The sequence below is a fragment of the Cupressus sempervirens genome, chromosome 9 (genome assembly GCF_028749045.1).
Source record: "Cupressus sempervirens isolate cs-2001-9-10 chromosome 9, ASM2874904v1, whole genome shotgun sequence".
NCBI classification, from domain to species: Eukaryota; Viridiplantae; Streptophyta; class Pinopsida; order Cupressales; family Cupressaceae; genus Cupressus; species Cupressus sempervirens.
In genome coordinates, this window is record NC_143126.1 from 691097836 (window position 1) to 691116785 (window position 18950).

Genomic DNA, 18950 nt, shown 5'->3' on the forward strand with positions numbered 1-18950 from the left:
TGATGATTTATGGTTATCTCCTATGATGATGTATCATGTATGATTTGTGGTCATACAATCTAGTCATTCAAACACAAAGGAGACATTCTTTGAACAAGACAATAGCATGGGTGAGTGAGATGATAGAAATACCAGTTTCGACCAAGAAAATATAATATTCAAGTTATTGGGTACATTAGAGGAGGGGCAACGAATGCAACATGAGCAAAATAGGCGAATGGATATGATGCAATAGGAGCAGAATAGGTGAATAGATATGATGCTGCAACTTATGGCTAGAAAGATGGGCATCAACATTGACAATTTGTATGTTGCTCCAGAGCAGAAGGTAGTTGATTCCTCAGGTGGGATCAAGACATGTATAGAGCCAGCCAGCTATGATGTTGGTGATGTGGGCATTTCAGTAGAGTCAGTAGAGACATGTGTGCAAAGTCAGGAGACCACATATGAAGCTTTGTCAGGAGATGGTGCTGTAGTAATAGTGCGATTAGGAGAACATGAGGATACTATCATATTAGTAGCCACTTCTGTGTTAATTGAACCATCCAATGAGGAGTTTAATGGTATAAATGCAATGGTTGATGTATTTTCTAATGAAGCCACACATGTTGATGATTATGAGTTTTCATCAACTACAAATTCCGTTCAATTTTTTGTTGCAGCAGTTAATGTTGTTTCTATGTCCATATATTTCAATGTGGCAACACCTATTGTTCATACAGTTAGCATGAGTACATATGGTTCACCTGCAGCTACATCTTTTTCAATACATGATGGTGATAATATGCATTCTAGTCCAATATATATTATGTGGATGGATACAAGGAAGAAGACATTTCATAGATCTTCTATGGAGTTGCCTTATGGTGACATTATGACTTCATTAGCACAAGTTTTGAATACTAGGCTACAGGGGTTGGTCCTGATGATGCAGGTTTGTAGTTGGTTTAACTTCCATATGGATATCACATATCGAGATCCAGGTGGAGGTTGGAGTCCATTATGTTACTTAATTGTTTGAGGACAAGCAATTTCAAGGAGGGCGGATTTGTAATGATCCCATCTTTTGGCCTTCACGTTCTCCAAAGTCTAAGTGGAGGATAAGATGAAATTAAATTAATTTCTTATAAAGTCATTCAATTAAAATTAAAAGGTGACTTTGTATTTAATTAATTTAATTATTAATTACAAGGGAGTAGCTTCTAGGGTATGTATTAATTATTGGAAGGGCGAAAGCCTCTCGTGATTTAATTAATGATTGCCAAGGAGGAATTTCTAGAGAACGCATTAATTATTGGAAGGAGGAAGCTTCTAGCTCTTGCAATTAATTAATGGTTTAGTTCCTTCCAAAAGGATGAAGAAAAGGATAAATAGGGCTAAAAGTCTCATTGCTGATCATCAGATTATTGTATCAGATGATTATGACTTGCATTGATAAGAGCTTGGAAGTGTGAATCACACTCCTTTCTTTTGGCAATAGAGGACGTTCATTCTCTGTTGTAACATTCTAGATGTCATTCCCTTAGGGTTTGACCTTTGGAATACATCTCTTTGTAATTGATTGCAGCATTCTTAGCATTAATATAATTTTCAACCTTGGTGTCCATTACAGTGGTTTTGTAATGATCCCATCTTTTGGCCTTCACATTCTCCAAAGTCTAAGTGGAGGATAAGAAGAAATTAAATTAATTTCTTATAAAGTCATTCAATTAAAATTAAAAGGTGACTTTATATTTAATTAATTTAGTTATTAATTACAAGGGAGTAGCTTCTAGGATATGTATTAATTATTGGAAGGGCAGAAGCCTCTCGTGATTTAATTAATGATTGCCAGGGAGGAATTTCTAGAGAATGCATTAATTATTGGAAGGAGGAAGCTTCTAGCTCTTGCAATTAATTAATGTTTTAGTTCCTTCCAGAAGGATGAAGAAAAGGATAAATAGGGTTGAAAGTCTTATTGCTGATGATCAGATTATTGTATTGGATGATTATGACTTGCATTGATAAGAGCTTGGATGTGTGAATCACACTCCTTTCTTTTGGCAATAGAGGACGTTCATTCTCTGTTGTAACATTCTAGATGTCATTCCCTTAGGGTTTGGCCTTTGGAATACATCTCTTTGTAATTGATTGCAGCATTTTCAACATTAACATAATTTCAGCCTTGGTTCAGCTTTTGGGCATTCCGAGGTGACCATTACAGTGGTATCAGAGCCATAAGTCCTACCATCCTATGGAGATCTTCAACATTTATTTTTGAGCATGCGACAAGGGCTTTATAATTTTTGCAATACTAGAGCAAGACAAAGTAGGAGTTCAGACTCACTTAATGAACATGATAGTTCACTTGTGTAGAGGCACATACAATCTAGTCATACAGACACAGAGGAGACATTCTTTGAACAAGACAGTAGCATGGGTGACCGAGATGATAGAAATACTAGTTTTGACCAAGAAAATGTAATATTCAAGTTACTGGGTACATTAGAAGAGGGGCAAAAAATGCAACAAGAGTAGAATATGATGCAACAGGAGCAAAATAGGTGAATGAATATGATGCAACAGGAGCATAATAGGCGAATAGATATGATGTTGTAACTTATGGCTAGAAAGATGGGCATCAACATTGACAATTTGTATGTTGCTCCAGAGCATAAGGTAGTTGATTCCTCAAGTGGGATCAAGACATGTATAGAGCCAGCCAGCTATAATGTTGGTGATGTGGGCATTTCAGTAGAGTCAGTAGAGACATGCGTGCAAAGTCAGGAGACCACATATGAAGCTTTGTTAGGAGATGGTGTTGTAGTAATAGTGGGATTAGGAGAACATGAGGATACTATCATATCAATAGCCACTTCTGTGTCAGTTGAACCATCCAATGAGGAGTTTAATGGTATAAATGCAGTGGTTGATGTATTTTCTAATGAAGCCACATATGTTGATGATTATGAGTTTTCATCAACTACAAATTCGGTTCAGTTTTCTGTTGCAGCAGTTAATGTTGTTCCTATGTCCATATATTTCGATGCGGCAACCCTATTGTTGATACAGTTAGCATGAGTACATATGGTTCACCTACAGCTACATGTTTTTCAATGCATGATGGTGATAATATGCATTCTAGTCCAATATATATTATGTGGATGGATATAAGGAAGAAGACGTTTCATAGATCTTCTATGTAGTTGCCTTATGGTGACATTCTGACTTCATTAGCACAAGTTTTGAATGCTAGGCTATAGGGGTTGGTCCTGATGATGCATGTTTGCAGTTGGTTTAACTTCCATATGGATATCACATATTGGGATCCAGGTGGAGGTTGGAGTCCATTATGTTACTTAATTGCTTGAGGACAAGAAATTTCAAGGAGGGCAAATTTGTAATGATCCCATCTTTTGGCCTTCATGTTCTCCAAAGTCTAAGTGGAGGATAAGAAGAAATTAAATTAATTTCTTATAAAGTCATTCAATTAAAATTAAAAGGTGACTTTGTATTTAATTAATTTAATTATTAATTACAAGGGAGTAGCTTCTAGGATATGTATTAATTATTGGAAGGACGGAAGCCTCTCGTGATTTAATTAATGATTGCTAGGGAGGAATTTCTAGATAATGCATTAATTATTGGAAGGAGGAAGCTTCTAGCTCTTGCAATTAATTAATGTTTTAGTTCCTTCCAGAAGGATGAAGAAAAGGATAAATAGGGCTGAAAGTGTCATTGTTGATCATCGGATTATTGTATCAGATGATTATGACTTGCATTGATAAGAGCTTGGATCTGTGAATCACACTCCTTTCTTTTGGCAATAGAGGACGTTCATTCTCTGTTGTAACATTCTAGACATCATTCCCTTAGGGTTTGGCCTTTGGAATACATCTCTTTGTAATTGATTGCAGCATTTTTAGCATTAACATAATTTCAGCCTTGGTTCAGGTTTTGGGCATTCTGGGGTGACCATTACAATTTCTTTCTGCATATGATGTAGTATGATTTAGGAGTGACATTCCTACTATGTTAATAGCGATGATCTCTTCGATGATTTGGAATGTTACGCATGGAGGGATGGCTAGGATCCATTATGGTCTAATGATGTTATTTATGATTGGGAGGAACCATGCACTTAGTTAATTATGTTTGATGATTTATGGTTATCTCCTATGATGATGTATTATGTATGATTTGTGATTTCATTTATGTTATTGCATCACAGATTAGAGTTAGTATGATGCTGTACTTTATTTCACATATGTATATTCTTTTAAGCCTTTCATACCCTCTGGCATGTACAGTGGATGATCGAGCAATCAAAAATGTAATTTAAGAATGTTGGACTTTTCAGTATTATATCATGCGGATGTAGTATTAGATGGAATCATTAATAGTAGTTGATTTAGATGTTATTCAATGTTAAGGGATCCATGAAGAACGTAACCTGTTATGTTTTTTTATGATTACTTTCAGTTGAATAATGTTATTGCTTTTTCTACTATGTTATGAATGGTGTTACTTTCATGTTTTAAAAAAAAAAAATGTTACCAAACTTAGTGAAACTTTAGGTTAATTCTTTAGATCCCTTGGCGGGGCATTACATATAATATATGCATTATCAAAAGTGACACTAATATGACATTGGAAAAGTGCAGTGTGATGTTGATCACTAGTCATCATATACTTGGGTGCATCACATGATATATCCTTTCTTGATAGATGCAAGGCATAAGATCAACATGTAGATGATGTATAAATGAAATAGAGTATTTGCATGTATGATTTCTTCTATAAGTATGCATACTTATATGTGTGCATTATTGGAAATTTCTTTAGTGGTGACAATGACTTAACTACCTCCCATGTACTATAAGTTGGGTGGTTGTATCAAGCATTGAGAGATTCATCTTTTGGTGCAACGACAACTCCATCTAATACGTGTACATGTATTTATGTATGTGTTTGTGTGTGTGTGTACATGGACATGCGTGTGCATTAATAATAGTGGCATGATATCATCATTAGTCCTCATGTATTGGGATGCACCACATGATACATGTTCATTTTTTTATAGATGCAAGGCATAGGGTAACCATGAAGGGCATTTACAATTAAAATAAGTATATGTTTTTATCATGTGCATATATGTATGTTTGTATATGCATACATATCTTTGCATGTGTGTGGACATGCATGTTTGCATTTTTGTACTTTGTCTTACTTTATATTAAATATATTGAAGTATATAATTTTGAGAATAACTATTTCATTTATATGACATGTCTAATTAAAATAGGCATATCAAGAGATAGTAGCTTCTATGTAGATCTATTTCTAGTAGATACATTAGTTGTAATTGTTTTATTTTTGAAGAATTATTTAATGTGTGAGAGATACTTCTTTTCAAATATTTATAATAAAAATAAAACACCTTAGAAAATAGATTTAGTTAAGATAAATAAACTAAATATTTATATTAATTACTTACTTTGAATATAAGTTTATTCTAAACTTTTCTATTAACTCATATTTAATTTTTTCCCTCTTAAATAATACATTTTACAGCTAAAAGCTGCAACAAGACCATTAAAAAATAAAATTTGTTAATCAAACACTTAGTAAAGTACATTTTTAAAAACAATATGAAACTCTAAAACTAATTTATTAAACTAAATTGTATACACATACTTCAAAGGGAATGAAACCAAAAGTAATCATCGTCTATATATTTAAAATATAAAACTTACCAAAGGCATTCATGAATCCTAATACTAGACGATCCCTGACAAAATGAATAATTCTCTCCTAAAATAGAAAAAGAAAAATTCCCTACTCAAGCACTCAATTATCTAAAATTGAAATCCCGGAGCCCTATGAGAGCCGTATCTAAAATTTATCAAAGCCCACTGTTCTATGATCCATGTCGATAAATACTGGTTCTTTTCAAAAACCCAAATATAATCATATTTATACATGTCACAATCTCTAGATTTCATCACCATGATCCAAATTCTCATTATGTAGATTTTAAAAAAATAAAATCCATCAGTTTAATACTTGTATGCAAAATACATTTCCACCACATTGCACAAATTCTTCCCAAAGCAATAAAAAACATAACCACCATAAATATCCGAGCACAGTGAAAATCTTTATCAAGCTTCTAGAGGCAGGAAGTTTCCTGAACAGTTCTACCAAAAAAAAATTATTAAAAATAAAGAACACATGAAATTCCATGAAAATTCACTTAAGCCAATGATTAATATTATCTCCCAGATATTGCCAAGGCTCCAATCATTGCCTGTTGATATTTCTCTAATCAAAAATAGTTTTGGGCAACCAAGTAATCTCCTCCCTTGATTTGTCTATTCATATTTCTTGAGAAAATAATAAAGATCTTACTATTTTATTACCTCCCCGAACCATGTCAGAACGCTGTCTATTCATATTTCTACGGTTAGTCTAAAACCTCACGTCAGTTGATGCTTTTAAGCCCTCAGATCTCACTCAAGTTCTTCACTGTAACCGCTTGATCTCATTGTAGCCTGCGGGCATAGGGAAGAAAAATCTGTGTCTCCTGAGACGACAGGAGAGAGGGAAACCACAGGAGAGGGGAAAGCTACAGTAGAGGGGGAACCGCAGGAGAGAGGGAGAGGGAACTACAGGAGAGGACACGACAGGAGAAGGGGAACCACAGGAGAGGAGGGGAAAAGAGGGGCCCTGCCTTGCCTTGTGTGAAAAGGTCCTTAAAAAGTGGGCTGAAAACGAAGAGCGGTGGAACACACGCAGGCATCTGTTAGAGAGAAAAAAGGAATACAACGTGCCCCGCTTTGAATTATTTAATCCCAGAATAGACCCATTTAAAGCCCCGGCATTGCGTCTCCAGATAGCATGCAAGGCTAAGCGTAGTCTGAAGAGAAAATCCGGGTTTTCATTCACAAAGTCTGCTGATTTTGCTGAACATCTTCTCCTCACGTGCTGCAGGGGCTGACGGGAGAAAGGAGAGAAGGCCCAAAAAGGGGGAGAAATAATTGAAGGAAGTTAGTAGAAATCCAGAATGTCTGGCGTGTGGGTTTTCAGCAATGGAGTGGCCAGGTTGGTGTCCAATCCAATGGCGGAGCCGCTGGATGGGTCGATGGAGGTCACGAGGTCGAAACGCAAGGTGTTGGTCTACACTCCCACCAATGAGGTCATCACTTCATATGCTGCTCTTGAGAGAAAACTCATTCCTCTTGGATGGGAACGTTATAATGAAGATTCTGAGGTTCTTCAGTACCACAAGACTTGCTCTGTGCATCTCATCTCTCTTCCCAGAGATTTCTCCAAATTCAAGTCCATTCATATGTTTGACATTGTTGTCAAGAACCGCAACGCCTTTGAAGTCAGGGATATGTATATATGATGTTGGTTTCTATGTTTTTTGGTCTTTGTCTAGTAAAGATTCAATCTTTGTAGAAGATGGTAGTAAAGTTTCAATCTTTATAGAAGATGGTACAGATGGGAAGAAGAAGAAGAGAGTTTTAGGTTAGGTAGTTTGTTTGTTTGAGAGGTCAAGGTCAAATGTGTGTGTTTTAATGTGCTGTAGTAGTGGTTTTTGAGTCTTTTGGATTCTATCTATGTCCTTCGGCTGCTTGGTAATAATTTCTCATACGAGTTTATCTAGGCATAGTAGGTACTATTTTCCTCGTGAATGAGAATTTTCTTCTCCTTTTCCTAAGCCTCCACGTACTTGCTCTTGGAGGATGCAGCAGCTGCTACGGAAAAATATGTTATGTCGGTGGAGATTTTTAAGAGGAGGAGAAGATGAATCGGTATAATCTGTTTACGACTTTTCTTCCTCTCCTCTCTTCCTCCTTCCTTCCTTCCTTCTACTTTGTTATATCAGACATTAATTATATTGATGGAATCCTTTCTTTAATCATTGCACGCTTTTCTGGCTAATTCATGGGCTTCTGAGCGTTTTTTCTGGCTTTGTGATCATGGAAATTTGTAAAGAAAGAAAGAAAGAAAGAGAGAATCTCGACTGCGTTATGGTTTGCTTATTAGTAAGGGGATGAGTGAGAATAATGTTTACATAGTTTTTATTTTGGGTGCTTTAAATGTTGCTTTTTTAGTTTGTGTGGTTGAATAATGAATTCGGCTCTTGAATTTGAGAGCTTGCTCCTCGGCTTGTCTGGGGAAGAGGGTACAAAGTGAAAATGAATAATGGTTGCCTTTGCCCAAAAGCTGATTTGGTCTTTTTGTGTCATGCAACTTAGATGACAACATGTTCATTGTCTTCTGTGGCAACCTGTTATGTTCACATATAAAGTTGAAAACGTGGTGCCAAGTTGTGTTTACAAGTAAACAGTTGTTTTCTTTACAACTTTCTTTCGTTTTTTCATCATCATGGTGTAATCACAAACTTGGGCAGTATTAGGTTTGAAATCATACCACTTGGGTCAAGAATAACTGCTTTTTTTTCTTGTTCTTGCAATCCGTTACAGTTTGCAGACGCTAGTTTACAGTTTTGCGTATCATGGGTTTGCATATTATGTGTTTCATGTGTTGAAGTCATTGAAAAGATTCAATCTTGACCCATTTTTGTGACAATTCATATTGAATTCTCAGCACCCACAAACATACATATGAGAAACGGTTCATGGAGATTTCTGCTTGGTATAATGGTGAAGATTTGCATTTACAAGTCACAATTTTTTTGACCTTTGAAAAATATTCTGCAAGGATCAATAAGTTTAACCCAAGCAATATGCTTTGTTTAGTCGTCATTGGTGTAGACCTATGCTTGCAACATTTTGATCTTTTGGTGTGTATCGTAGCACTGGTATTCTCTTTTCTCCATTAATAAACACATGGTATTCTTTAATCACATAAAAACTCAAAACTAGCTTCCATCATTTTGAATGATGATGGATTATGGATTTCCATCATTTTGATGATGATGGATGATGGATGATCTTGATTCATAATGTTGAGGGGAAAAGTTTGCACTTAATCAAATCAGAAACACTGTGCACAATCAAAATCAAGAAACAATGAAGAGAAATCATGTTCTCCCATCAAAACTATCACAATGGTACACCAATCCAGAAACATACTAATATCATGGGCTGGGAAGATTATATTCTATTCTGCCCATCCAAACTTATCATATTGGTATCATGAAAAGTAAAATTTATATCTCTACCCATCAAAAACTTATCATTCTAGTTTTATGTAAACTTTTCGGTTTTCAATTTTTCTCATGGTATACATTGTAGCCAGCCATAATGGCAGGTTGAGGTGAGTGAAGGAATTTAGAGGGATTCCACTGTCACCGTCTAAAAATCTTGCCTATGAAAGAGATGAATATCTTTAGATAAGATATTATTCACCAGAATACTGGATTCTGTGCTCATTCTTGATCCCCATAATGCAATCTTTAAAATGGTTTACTTTTTTTCCTTCACTTTTGACATTATTACTACTCTCTCTGCAAAAATGACATGTGGGTATTCCATAGTCATTTCAACTTATTCTGATTGCACAAAACAAAACATATAATCATATTTCAAGGAAACTTGAAATACCAAAGTGGTGAATTAGAAATAATGGGTGTTTAGGGTTAACAAGCAAATTTTATCTGCAGTTGATATTTGCTCATTGTCGGTGTAATTTTAATACTACATTTTGGGATGTTTATGATTTGCCGTCCATTGGCTTTGAACTTGTGAATGTTCCTAGGAGTACAAGAAAAAAAAAGAAATATAGCCCAGCTATACTCTAAACAGTTGTTTGTGTGTCCTTCATATTCTCTCTTTTGGACCGGCCTTTTCTTTCCTTCTTTTGGTTCTCTATTAGCTGGGATGGGTTCCTTGATAGTTGCCTGTTTTGGAAAAGCTACGATAATCGAGCCTTTTCATGGTTGGAGAATGAAACACTTTCTCTATTGAAAGTCATGGGCTGTGGCCTTTGCAGACACTTTCTCTTGGGGCATGTAAAAGACCCTTTGTATAACTATTTAATTTCTCTTCAACTATGATATGGACTATTATTTAGCTATTCTTGTTTCTGATCTCCTGTCTTACTTTCTTCTTTTGATAGTTCATATAGTTCATAGTTTAATCTTCCTTCTTTTGATAGTTCATATAGTTTATAGTTTAATCTTTCTTCTTTTGATAGTTTATATACTTTATAGTTTAATCTTTCTTCTTTTGATAGTTCATATAGTTTATAGTTTAATCTTAAATGTCAAGAAATAAACTCACACAATCTATTTCCTTATCTATATAATCAACATGCCATATTCACTGCAACCATATTTTTTAAAGGGAAGAAATACAGACAATTTTTTGTATTTACTGTTCTCATTTACAGTTTGGGTTAGGGATACAGCAGCCATTAATGGCTTTTCACTCGTCCTAGTTGAGAAATGATGGTTAAATGAGATATGGTTTTATCTAAATCAATGGCACCCTCTTGTTTTTCTGTTTAAGAAACTTTCGTTCTTTTAATTAAGAATGGCTGGGAAATTATTCTACCATAGAATTAGACAGACTATAAAATGGAAAATGGGCCGCGGCGAAGATTTTTGTTCAGCACTGCTTTTGTTGTTATGGCGTAAGAGTACAAGCTTTACAATACTTTTGAATATTATGATAAATCACATCTTCTCTCCCTACATCTGTCTCAGTTTAGACTAATCTAATGGTTTATCCAAGTTTTGTTTGAAAAGTATTCATACCTCCAGCCTCAATTTATGTTACTTAATAATATAGATTGAAATAAAATTTTGTAATTTAGTTTGAAATTTAATGTTGAATTGCTTATTATGGATGTTCTCTTATTTTGATGTATTTTTGTGGTTGGTATATAAATTTGTAGTATCTATCAGTTTTCACCAATTTTGATGTCAAGATTAATTCGATATGTAAAATTAAAATCAAATTTAGAAAATAATTTTATTTATCTTAGTTTGACAACTAATATTGATTTATTTCAATTGTTATGTTTTAAGTATACATTTCAAATAAAATTCATATAAATAAAACAATGTAATTTAGATTGAGATTGAGATTGATTTAGTTATAATGTTCTATTATTTTGATGCTTTTAGACAATTGATATATTAATTAGCAATTCTGGAATATCAAGTTAATTTTAGATACCATTGAAAAACATGTTTGGTTAAGGTTGGTTAAGCTTTTTTTTCATACATTCCAAATATTTTTTGATATAAACTAAGGATTTATTCTTTGTATACAATATTTTGATAGTATAGAATGTTTTTTTTGTTTTGGTCAACTCAAAATGGGCTATTAGAAGAGTGGAACATGGATACTTCTTTTAAATGAGAAGTTAGTTTTCTATCTACAAATTTGTGAAGGGTTAGTTTTGTACTCATATCTAAGAAACCCATGATAAGTATTAAATAAAATAGATAATGAAGAAGGTTGGGATGTCTGTAAACAAACTCATATTAAGATAAAGATTTTATCACCTTCCATTCGATGATACATGATTTTGTACATTGACATTTCATTAAGCATAACAAGGTCAAAGAGATTCTAAATGAATATAAAATATATATGGTGTACATTTTTCAACATTTTTTTTCCACTATGACTTGGATGTGCAGTACTACTAAGATGCATTCCAACAAGACAAACAAGGATTACTACAATGGTGAATATTCACCAATTGGCAAAGTTCACTAATTGGGGACAAAGAAATTGGTGAAACATAGTTACACTTTTAGGGTGGCCACATCATCCACACTTTATAAAAATTGGGTCCAATGCTTAGGGAAATCACCAATAGTGATATGAAATTATTCATATTTTACATGGTATCTAAAGTTTCCACATGGTAAATTAAAAATTTCACCTATAATCTCCAAAGCTTGTCTTAAGAAATGATCATATTCACCAAAATATGGTAAACATTTAAGTTAGTTATAGGTAAAGTACATAGATTTCACATGTGTCTCTATGCCTTGGACTATCCATATAAATTGTTATCCTTTCTTACTTTAGCCCGAAATAGATTTGATTGAGGACACATGTCATTATTTTGGGGACTTTCTCTAAAACTTGGTGTCCTTTAAAAGTTTGGCTTGAAACAAGATTTATGTCATTAATTTAGGATTGTCAAACAATTATTAAAAAATAGGGTTTCTATATATTAGATGATGTAAAAATAACTTTGGGCATCTCAATAAAATATGAAGTCATTTGAGCTTTTGGGGGATGCTTCCCCTCCACTCCAAGTTGTACTATGATAGGGAGTACACCAAGAGCACTGCCCCAAAATCCCCATTCAATCATTTGGAGGAAAGTTATAGCATTAAAAGTGGGCATTAACCTTCAAGTCTAATAATTGATTACAATCCATATAATAATAATAGTGAAATGATGGTTTCTAGGTATGTGTACTTTTGGCTGCAATTTTCTTCAATAATGTTCATTGGAATTTTATTGAATTTTCATATGATTGACAAAATTTGCCAATAAAATTAAAAATTTTCCCTCTTTGGTAAAGAAAATCACCAATAGAAATTAATTTTTTCCCATGAAATAATGTTGGATTTGCCAAATTTTTATACTTATTTTCCAAATAGGGGGGGTTACTTAAAGTTATCCCTAAAAGAAAAAGAAGTAACTAATAAAAAATTAAATTTATCAACATTGACAATTAAATTGGTAAGGATAAAAATCATATATATTATTGCAATGATTGGTCAATTTCAAAACATTTAAGAAAAAAAAAAAATCTCTAATGAGTGGTATATGAATAGAATTTGGAACAGGTATACACTTGGCTATTGAAACCAACTATAAGCAAGAAGACTTTTTTGTCTCTAGCTTGCAATAAAGAAGTAATTTTACTACACAAAACTTGAATAGGATTCTTCATAGAATACAAATAATCATAGGCTATGATTGGATTATCTATATAAGAAGTAATTCTTTCTAGAATGAAAATTGTTAGGATCAAGCAACATTGAGTTTTGGGGGTGAATTGATGTTTAAAGACTTTAAAATCAAATATTTACTTTGCAACTTCACTATACACATCTAAATAAAAAAATACATGAAAGTAAAGAACTCATAAGACCATTCCTTTTTCAAGGAAACCCTAACCAATATAAAACCTCAATGGGGATAGTACTAGTAGGGTGAACCCACAATAGTGGGGTACACTTTTTTGGAGGAAGAATCTCCTCCAAAATAGTGAAAGATGGATTTTTGGCCCAAAAACTTTTGATAGAAAGTAATCATATAGTTTTGATAGAAACTATTAAAGTTTCATTCAAAACTACTTTTGAAGGTAGATTTGATCGAAACTAATTAAACAAAAAAAATGGGTACTAAATAGTTTCAATTGAAACTATTTTGTTTCTATAGAAACTAAATAGTTTCGATCAAAACTATTTAGTTTCTATAGAACCAAAATAGTTTCGAATGAAACTATTTAGGACCCATTTTTGTGTTTAGTTAGAAACTATTTAGTTTCTATCAAAACTAAATACAAATAGTTTGTATCAAAAGTTAGTTTCTATCGAAACTAGCAAACTAGATGGCTTTTATAAAGTTTATAACATTTTCAGTTGTTTTCATGGCTTCCAGGCTCAATTCCTATGTTTAGATGGAGCAACAAAGACATTTAATTTTGCATGACACATGTACTGAGAATGAGCTTTCTAATGAATATGGATTTGATACATTTTGAATTTTTCAAGTATACATTTTTTTTATGTTAACTAAATAGAGGTTCATTATAAAAAGTAAAGCTATGTATTGAAAACTCATGGAAAAATAGCAACTAAGAGAACATTTTTTTTAAAAAATAACTACAGTCTCCATATTTGATTCCTCTTTCAATCAAAAAAACATATTTTGAAATTGGGTAAATATATAATAAGTTACATATATCAAAAGCCGTGTACGTCCAAATTAGTGTTAGGTCAACTTTAAACTCTGATAAAATATGAAATACTAAGGATAAGACATTATGCCACTTCCATAGTTCTGGTATGGATGTTAACAAACTAAATTTGAAAGAATCACATTGATATCTATTGTAGAAAAAAAGTTATGTGTGTCAAAAACAATGTCACTTTTTAAAAAATAGATTTTTTATAACATACCAATTTTTGTGGGAGAAAAATGAATTCAATCAACTCAATTCAAAAAAAAAATATTTCAAAAATATATGTAGAATCTTCACATAAAATCCATAAAGACTCTAATTAACTTCATCTTCAAATTCCTAACCATTAAATGGCAATTTACCTCTGAATGTGAATTTTTTTCTTGAAAATTCATAGTTCAGTGTCAGTTTAGGCAAAAAAGTGTAACCAATTATTGTTTATTTTATGAGTATTCATAGCTATGCACTAACCTAAATTTCTTTGTTAAGAGGCTTGCACATGTTAGGAGTCATTACATAGTATTTATCACATGATTCATTGTTAGATCTGAATAGACCTTGTTAGAGGTCTCCAACCCTATTAGGAGTTGATGAAACAAGAAGAGATCACAAGCTTAAGAATGAAAGTTACATCCACCTTTTAGGCTTACTATCCAATTATAATGAAAGTATTACAATAAAAAGAGACTATAGTTAACATCACAATATTTGATTAGTCATCAATGAGGCCCACATTTGATCTAAACTAGCATTAAGGCTTGCATATATCACAATACCATCATCAAAGCATCATTATAACATGCTCACTTGTGAAATAAATATGACATTTATACCATTCAATATTCTTTTTTTAGTCAGCTTGTAAATCCTTTCACAAAATGTGTAGCCCAATCTCCAATAAGAAAAATATATCACTTTATTCAAGGGTTAATATATAGGATGTCATCCCTGCATTACCAAGTAATTAAATTATCAAGATAATTCAATTCACTACGCCAATTTCCTCGATTAGTTGAAATTATTCTATACTACTTATATATTGCTCTAGCCTCACTTTTCTCTATCAAAATGTATGTTGATCTTTGTATATTTCTCATTCTCAAAATTGTAGCCACACATAATAGCTTTGTTGTTATCATTGACCAAAATTGTTTGTCTACATCTTGAATCCCTACTCTAGACTTAGTCATTTTTCATATTCTAACCTTATCAAAACTAGTTATATAACAAAGTGACTATACCAATAAGATATGTTTCAATCTGTGAAAACATCAGTACCTTCATCTAATGCTCACTTGCAAATAGAGATAAGATTTTTCTTTAAGTAAAAATAATATCATGAATAAGCATATGTTAGAATGGTGATCATCATGGTAATGAGCTACTCTAGGGAAGCACACTTAATGAATGTGTTATAAAATAAACATTGTGCAACTTCCAATTGGTTGAATACAATGAATGCAAGGAAGTGGAAGGTGGGACAAATAATATAATCATGTAAAAATACTTGACCATATAACAACATACAAATATAATCTATGAGCATATAATACATTTTTGTCAAAAAAAAATGTGGAGTATTAAGTTGTATACCCCTAGCAATGATCCCAATCCTGAGAAATACATACACAAAGTGATCAAGAAGGTTCAATGACCATTATTTTGTTGAGTCGAGCATTTACTTGGCCAGCTAGCCTTTATACTATGATTATTTTATGTTTTGGATAGTTATCATTATGGAATATGTTACTCCTTGTTTGGAGATGGATGAAATTATTGCTTGATTATCATTAGTCTTATGATATTTTATGAGTTTTAATTAAATAATTGTAAAATATCCATTATGGAATGTATTTTATATTGAGATAGATAGTTGGTTCTCGTATATAAATCTATACTCGTTTCCATGCTCAATTATTTTACTTTGATAATTTTTTATGGTTATGATTTATGAGAAGATTTTGTGTATTTGGTTTTCTCCTCTCTTTTTTGCTTTCAATTGCATAATTAGAATAGGTTATCTTGGTGTGTAGATGGAAATTATCTTGCAATGGGGCTCAAGGCCCTAACTGGTTGCTAAGGTAACTCATTGTAATTTGACTAAAAAGGTGATAAATTAGTAAAATTTGGGTTGGGATAAAATATTAATAGAAGAATTGATTTCTTTCTCATTCCTTGAACACTAGTATAGGCTATGATGGGAGTGGGATAATTTACTCATAGAACTATACTTCCATATATGCATTTTAGGTTTTCTATATATGTTGATTTCCTTAGGGATTGCCTTTATTTTATGTGGAGCACCATTTGAGATCAAGAGATTTTAGGATCCCTTTCCAAGGATTTTGTGCTTCTAATTTGATTTTTTTTTATTTAAGGGTGATGTCATATTATCTCCTTAGCATGGTGGGAATGGACCTGTGGTTCCATGCTATAAATTGGTATCGATTCTATAACCATTAAGAGTTCAATAGACTTGTACTAGTATTGGAAAATCTTGTAGTAGTTATACCTCTTTTTTTTCATACTTGGAGACATACTCTTATCTTCATATATGGTTCTTTATATAATTAGTTGTATTATTTGATATGCTTTTGGAATATTAAACTATATTTGTGAATGTATTATTCCTACATGCGTTGTGGCTTATGAAGTGGATATTATGTTATTGAGTATACCTTATCGCTTCAGTTGTAATTATGTATAATTCATTTATGAGATGATGTATTTGATGTTCATTTATTGTTGTAGGACATTAGATTAAGATTAATATACTTAATAAGATTAACACATGTAATTCTATACTAAGGAACCCTTGAGAAATACAACTAGTATTTGTAGTACATTCATGTGAATGTAATGTATTTGCATTGTATTTCTTGCGCACTATTTACATGGATGCTATATAAAACCTTCAGAATAAATTAGTAACATGTTTAGGCAATTTCTCTTGGGTTCCCTAGGAGTTCATTACATCGAGTATTAGATCTTTTTTCTATACTAGGAACTCACAGAATCATGTATTCTGATGACATGTCAAATAGTAAAAACTAAAAATAAACATAAACAAAAAAAATTTCAAAAATAAAAATGTGACACATAAAACTCTTGTACCTTAGAATCATAATCATATATAGAACTATTTAAATAATTAATCAGTCACTGTAAAGCTTTCTGGCCTAGCATCAACTATCTCACTCAGTCGATACTAATGCTTGATGAACACTAGATTTTCTCGGCACTAACTATAGCTCAATTAACACTAGCATTACTCAAGATTCCTTAGCATTTTACTCTATCTCTTGGTTTGGATTATCTTTCTTGACATAAACAATCACTTTTCTTTATCAAAGTCTATCTAATCAAATGTTCATTGTAACTTTCTTTTCATAACTCAACCTTTCCTCTAGGTGCTATTGCTATGAGAAACTTCTCAAATCTTCTTCTTCAATCAAATAGATATGACATTTAAATTAGGTAGAAATATGTTTTATCAATAGATTTTACATCAATGATAAAATAATAATTGTTACAATTGTAAGTTTTCAACAATCTCCCTCCTTAGCATTGATGACAACATCTAAATATCTCAATTATGTAGCAATACTTGTTACCATACAATCCAAAAAATTTCACTATTCTTAAAACAATTCTCCCTCTTTGTAGTAACTCTCTCTATAGTAATCTCTCACTTTGTTAGTAATCTATCCTTTAGTAATCTCTCCCTCTTTGAAAACAATGCCAAAGATACTTAGCTCTCTAAGCTTCAAACTCTTCATACATAGATTGTGTGCATGTCTAGCTGATTTTTGTTATGTTGTATTGAATTATCTACCTTAAGCATGTCCCAAAGTAGAGTTGTATTACATCACCATGTAGGATATTCTAAGTAGTACATGTGATGCAATTCACCTTGTCTTCTTACATATTTTTTTTTATGGGAATCACCCCTAATTTACCTCTAAGATATTCATGAGCATCTTTAGGTAAGAGTTTTGTGAATATCTCAACAATTTATTCTTTAGTATTCATATAGTCTAACTTCACTTCTTTGTCTTGAACTAACTCCCTCAAGTAATTATACTTGATAGCAATGTGTTTTGTCTTAGTGTGCATTACAGGATTCTTTGAAATGTTGATAGAACTAGTGTTATCACAATAGATAACTGTTGGATCTGTAATTTCTTCTTTCATATCTTTCAACAATTGTTTGATCCACATAATATTTGAACAGTTTACTGTAGGTTGCCACCTAATTAGCTTCAATTTTTTATTGGGAAATACAATTCTGCTTCTTGATTGTCCATGACACCAATCTCTTTCCTAGAAAGAATGCACCTTCACTAGTTCTTTTTCTATCATCAATATTTCCTACCCAATCTAAATTAGTAAACACTCTCAGTTCAAACTTATCATTTCTCTTATAATATAATCCATAGTCTTATGGACCTTTCAAATATCTCATGATCCTTTTCACTACCATCATGTGATTCTCTTTACAATTTTCTGAAAATCTAGCAACTATCCCAACTGCTAAAGTAATATCCAATATTCTATGAACAACATACTATAGTTTTCCAATCATGGATTTGTATAGGGTATGGATCAAATTAGTAGAATCATCAGTCTTAGATAGCTTATATCCTATAGACATAGGTGTACTCACTGGCCTAGAATCTTCCATACCAAAAGTCTTTCATATCTCTTTGATATATTTGGATTATGTAATGAAAATACCAAACTTCATTTGACATACTTGTAATCCAACAAAGAATTTGATTTCACCAAATATAGAAATTTCAAATTCCTTCTTCATTTCATCAACAAATGATTTGCATAATGATTCTCTTCCTCCAAATATGATATCATCAACAAATATTTCAAATAATAGTACTTCATTGTTCTTACCATTCTACATATATAGATTACTATTACCATTATCCTTTCGAAACGAATCTTCACCAACTAGTTATGTAATCTTTTATACCATGCTCTTGGGAATTGTTTTAATCCATAGAGGGCTTTATTTATCTTACATACTATGTTCTTCT

At 32.4% G+C, this 18950-nt stretch overlaps 1 protein-coding gene across 1 annotated transcript; it reads left to right on the plus strand.

The window, feature by feature from the left end:
• Positions 1 to 6813: 6813 nt before the first annotated feature.
• Positions 6814 to 7909, plus strand: LOC149540601 (flowering-promoting factor 1-like protein 1). The gene has a single exon (XM_089799644.1). The coding sequence runs from the start codon at positions 7046 to 7048 to the stop codon at positions 7388 to 7390; it is 345 nt and encodes a 114-aa protein (XP_089655770.1). The 5' UTR covers positions 6814 to 7045; the 3' UTR covers positions 7391 to 7909.
• Positions 7910 to 18950: the final 11041 nt, after the last annotated feature.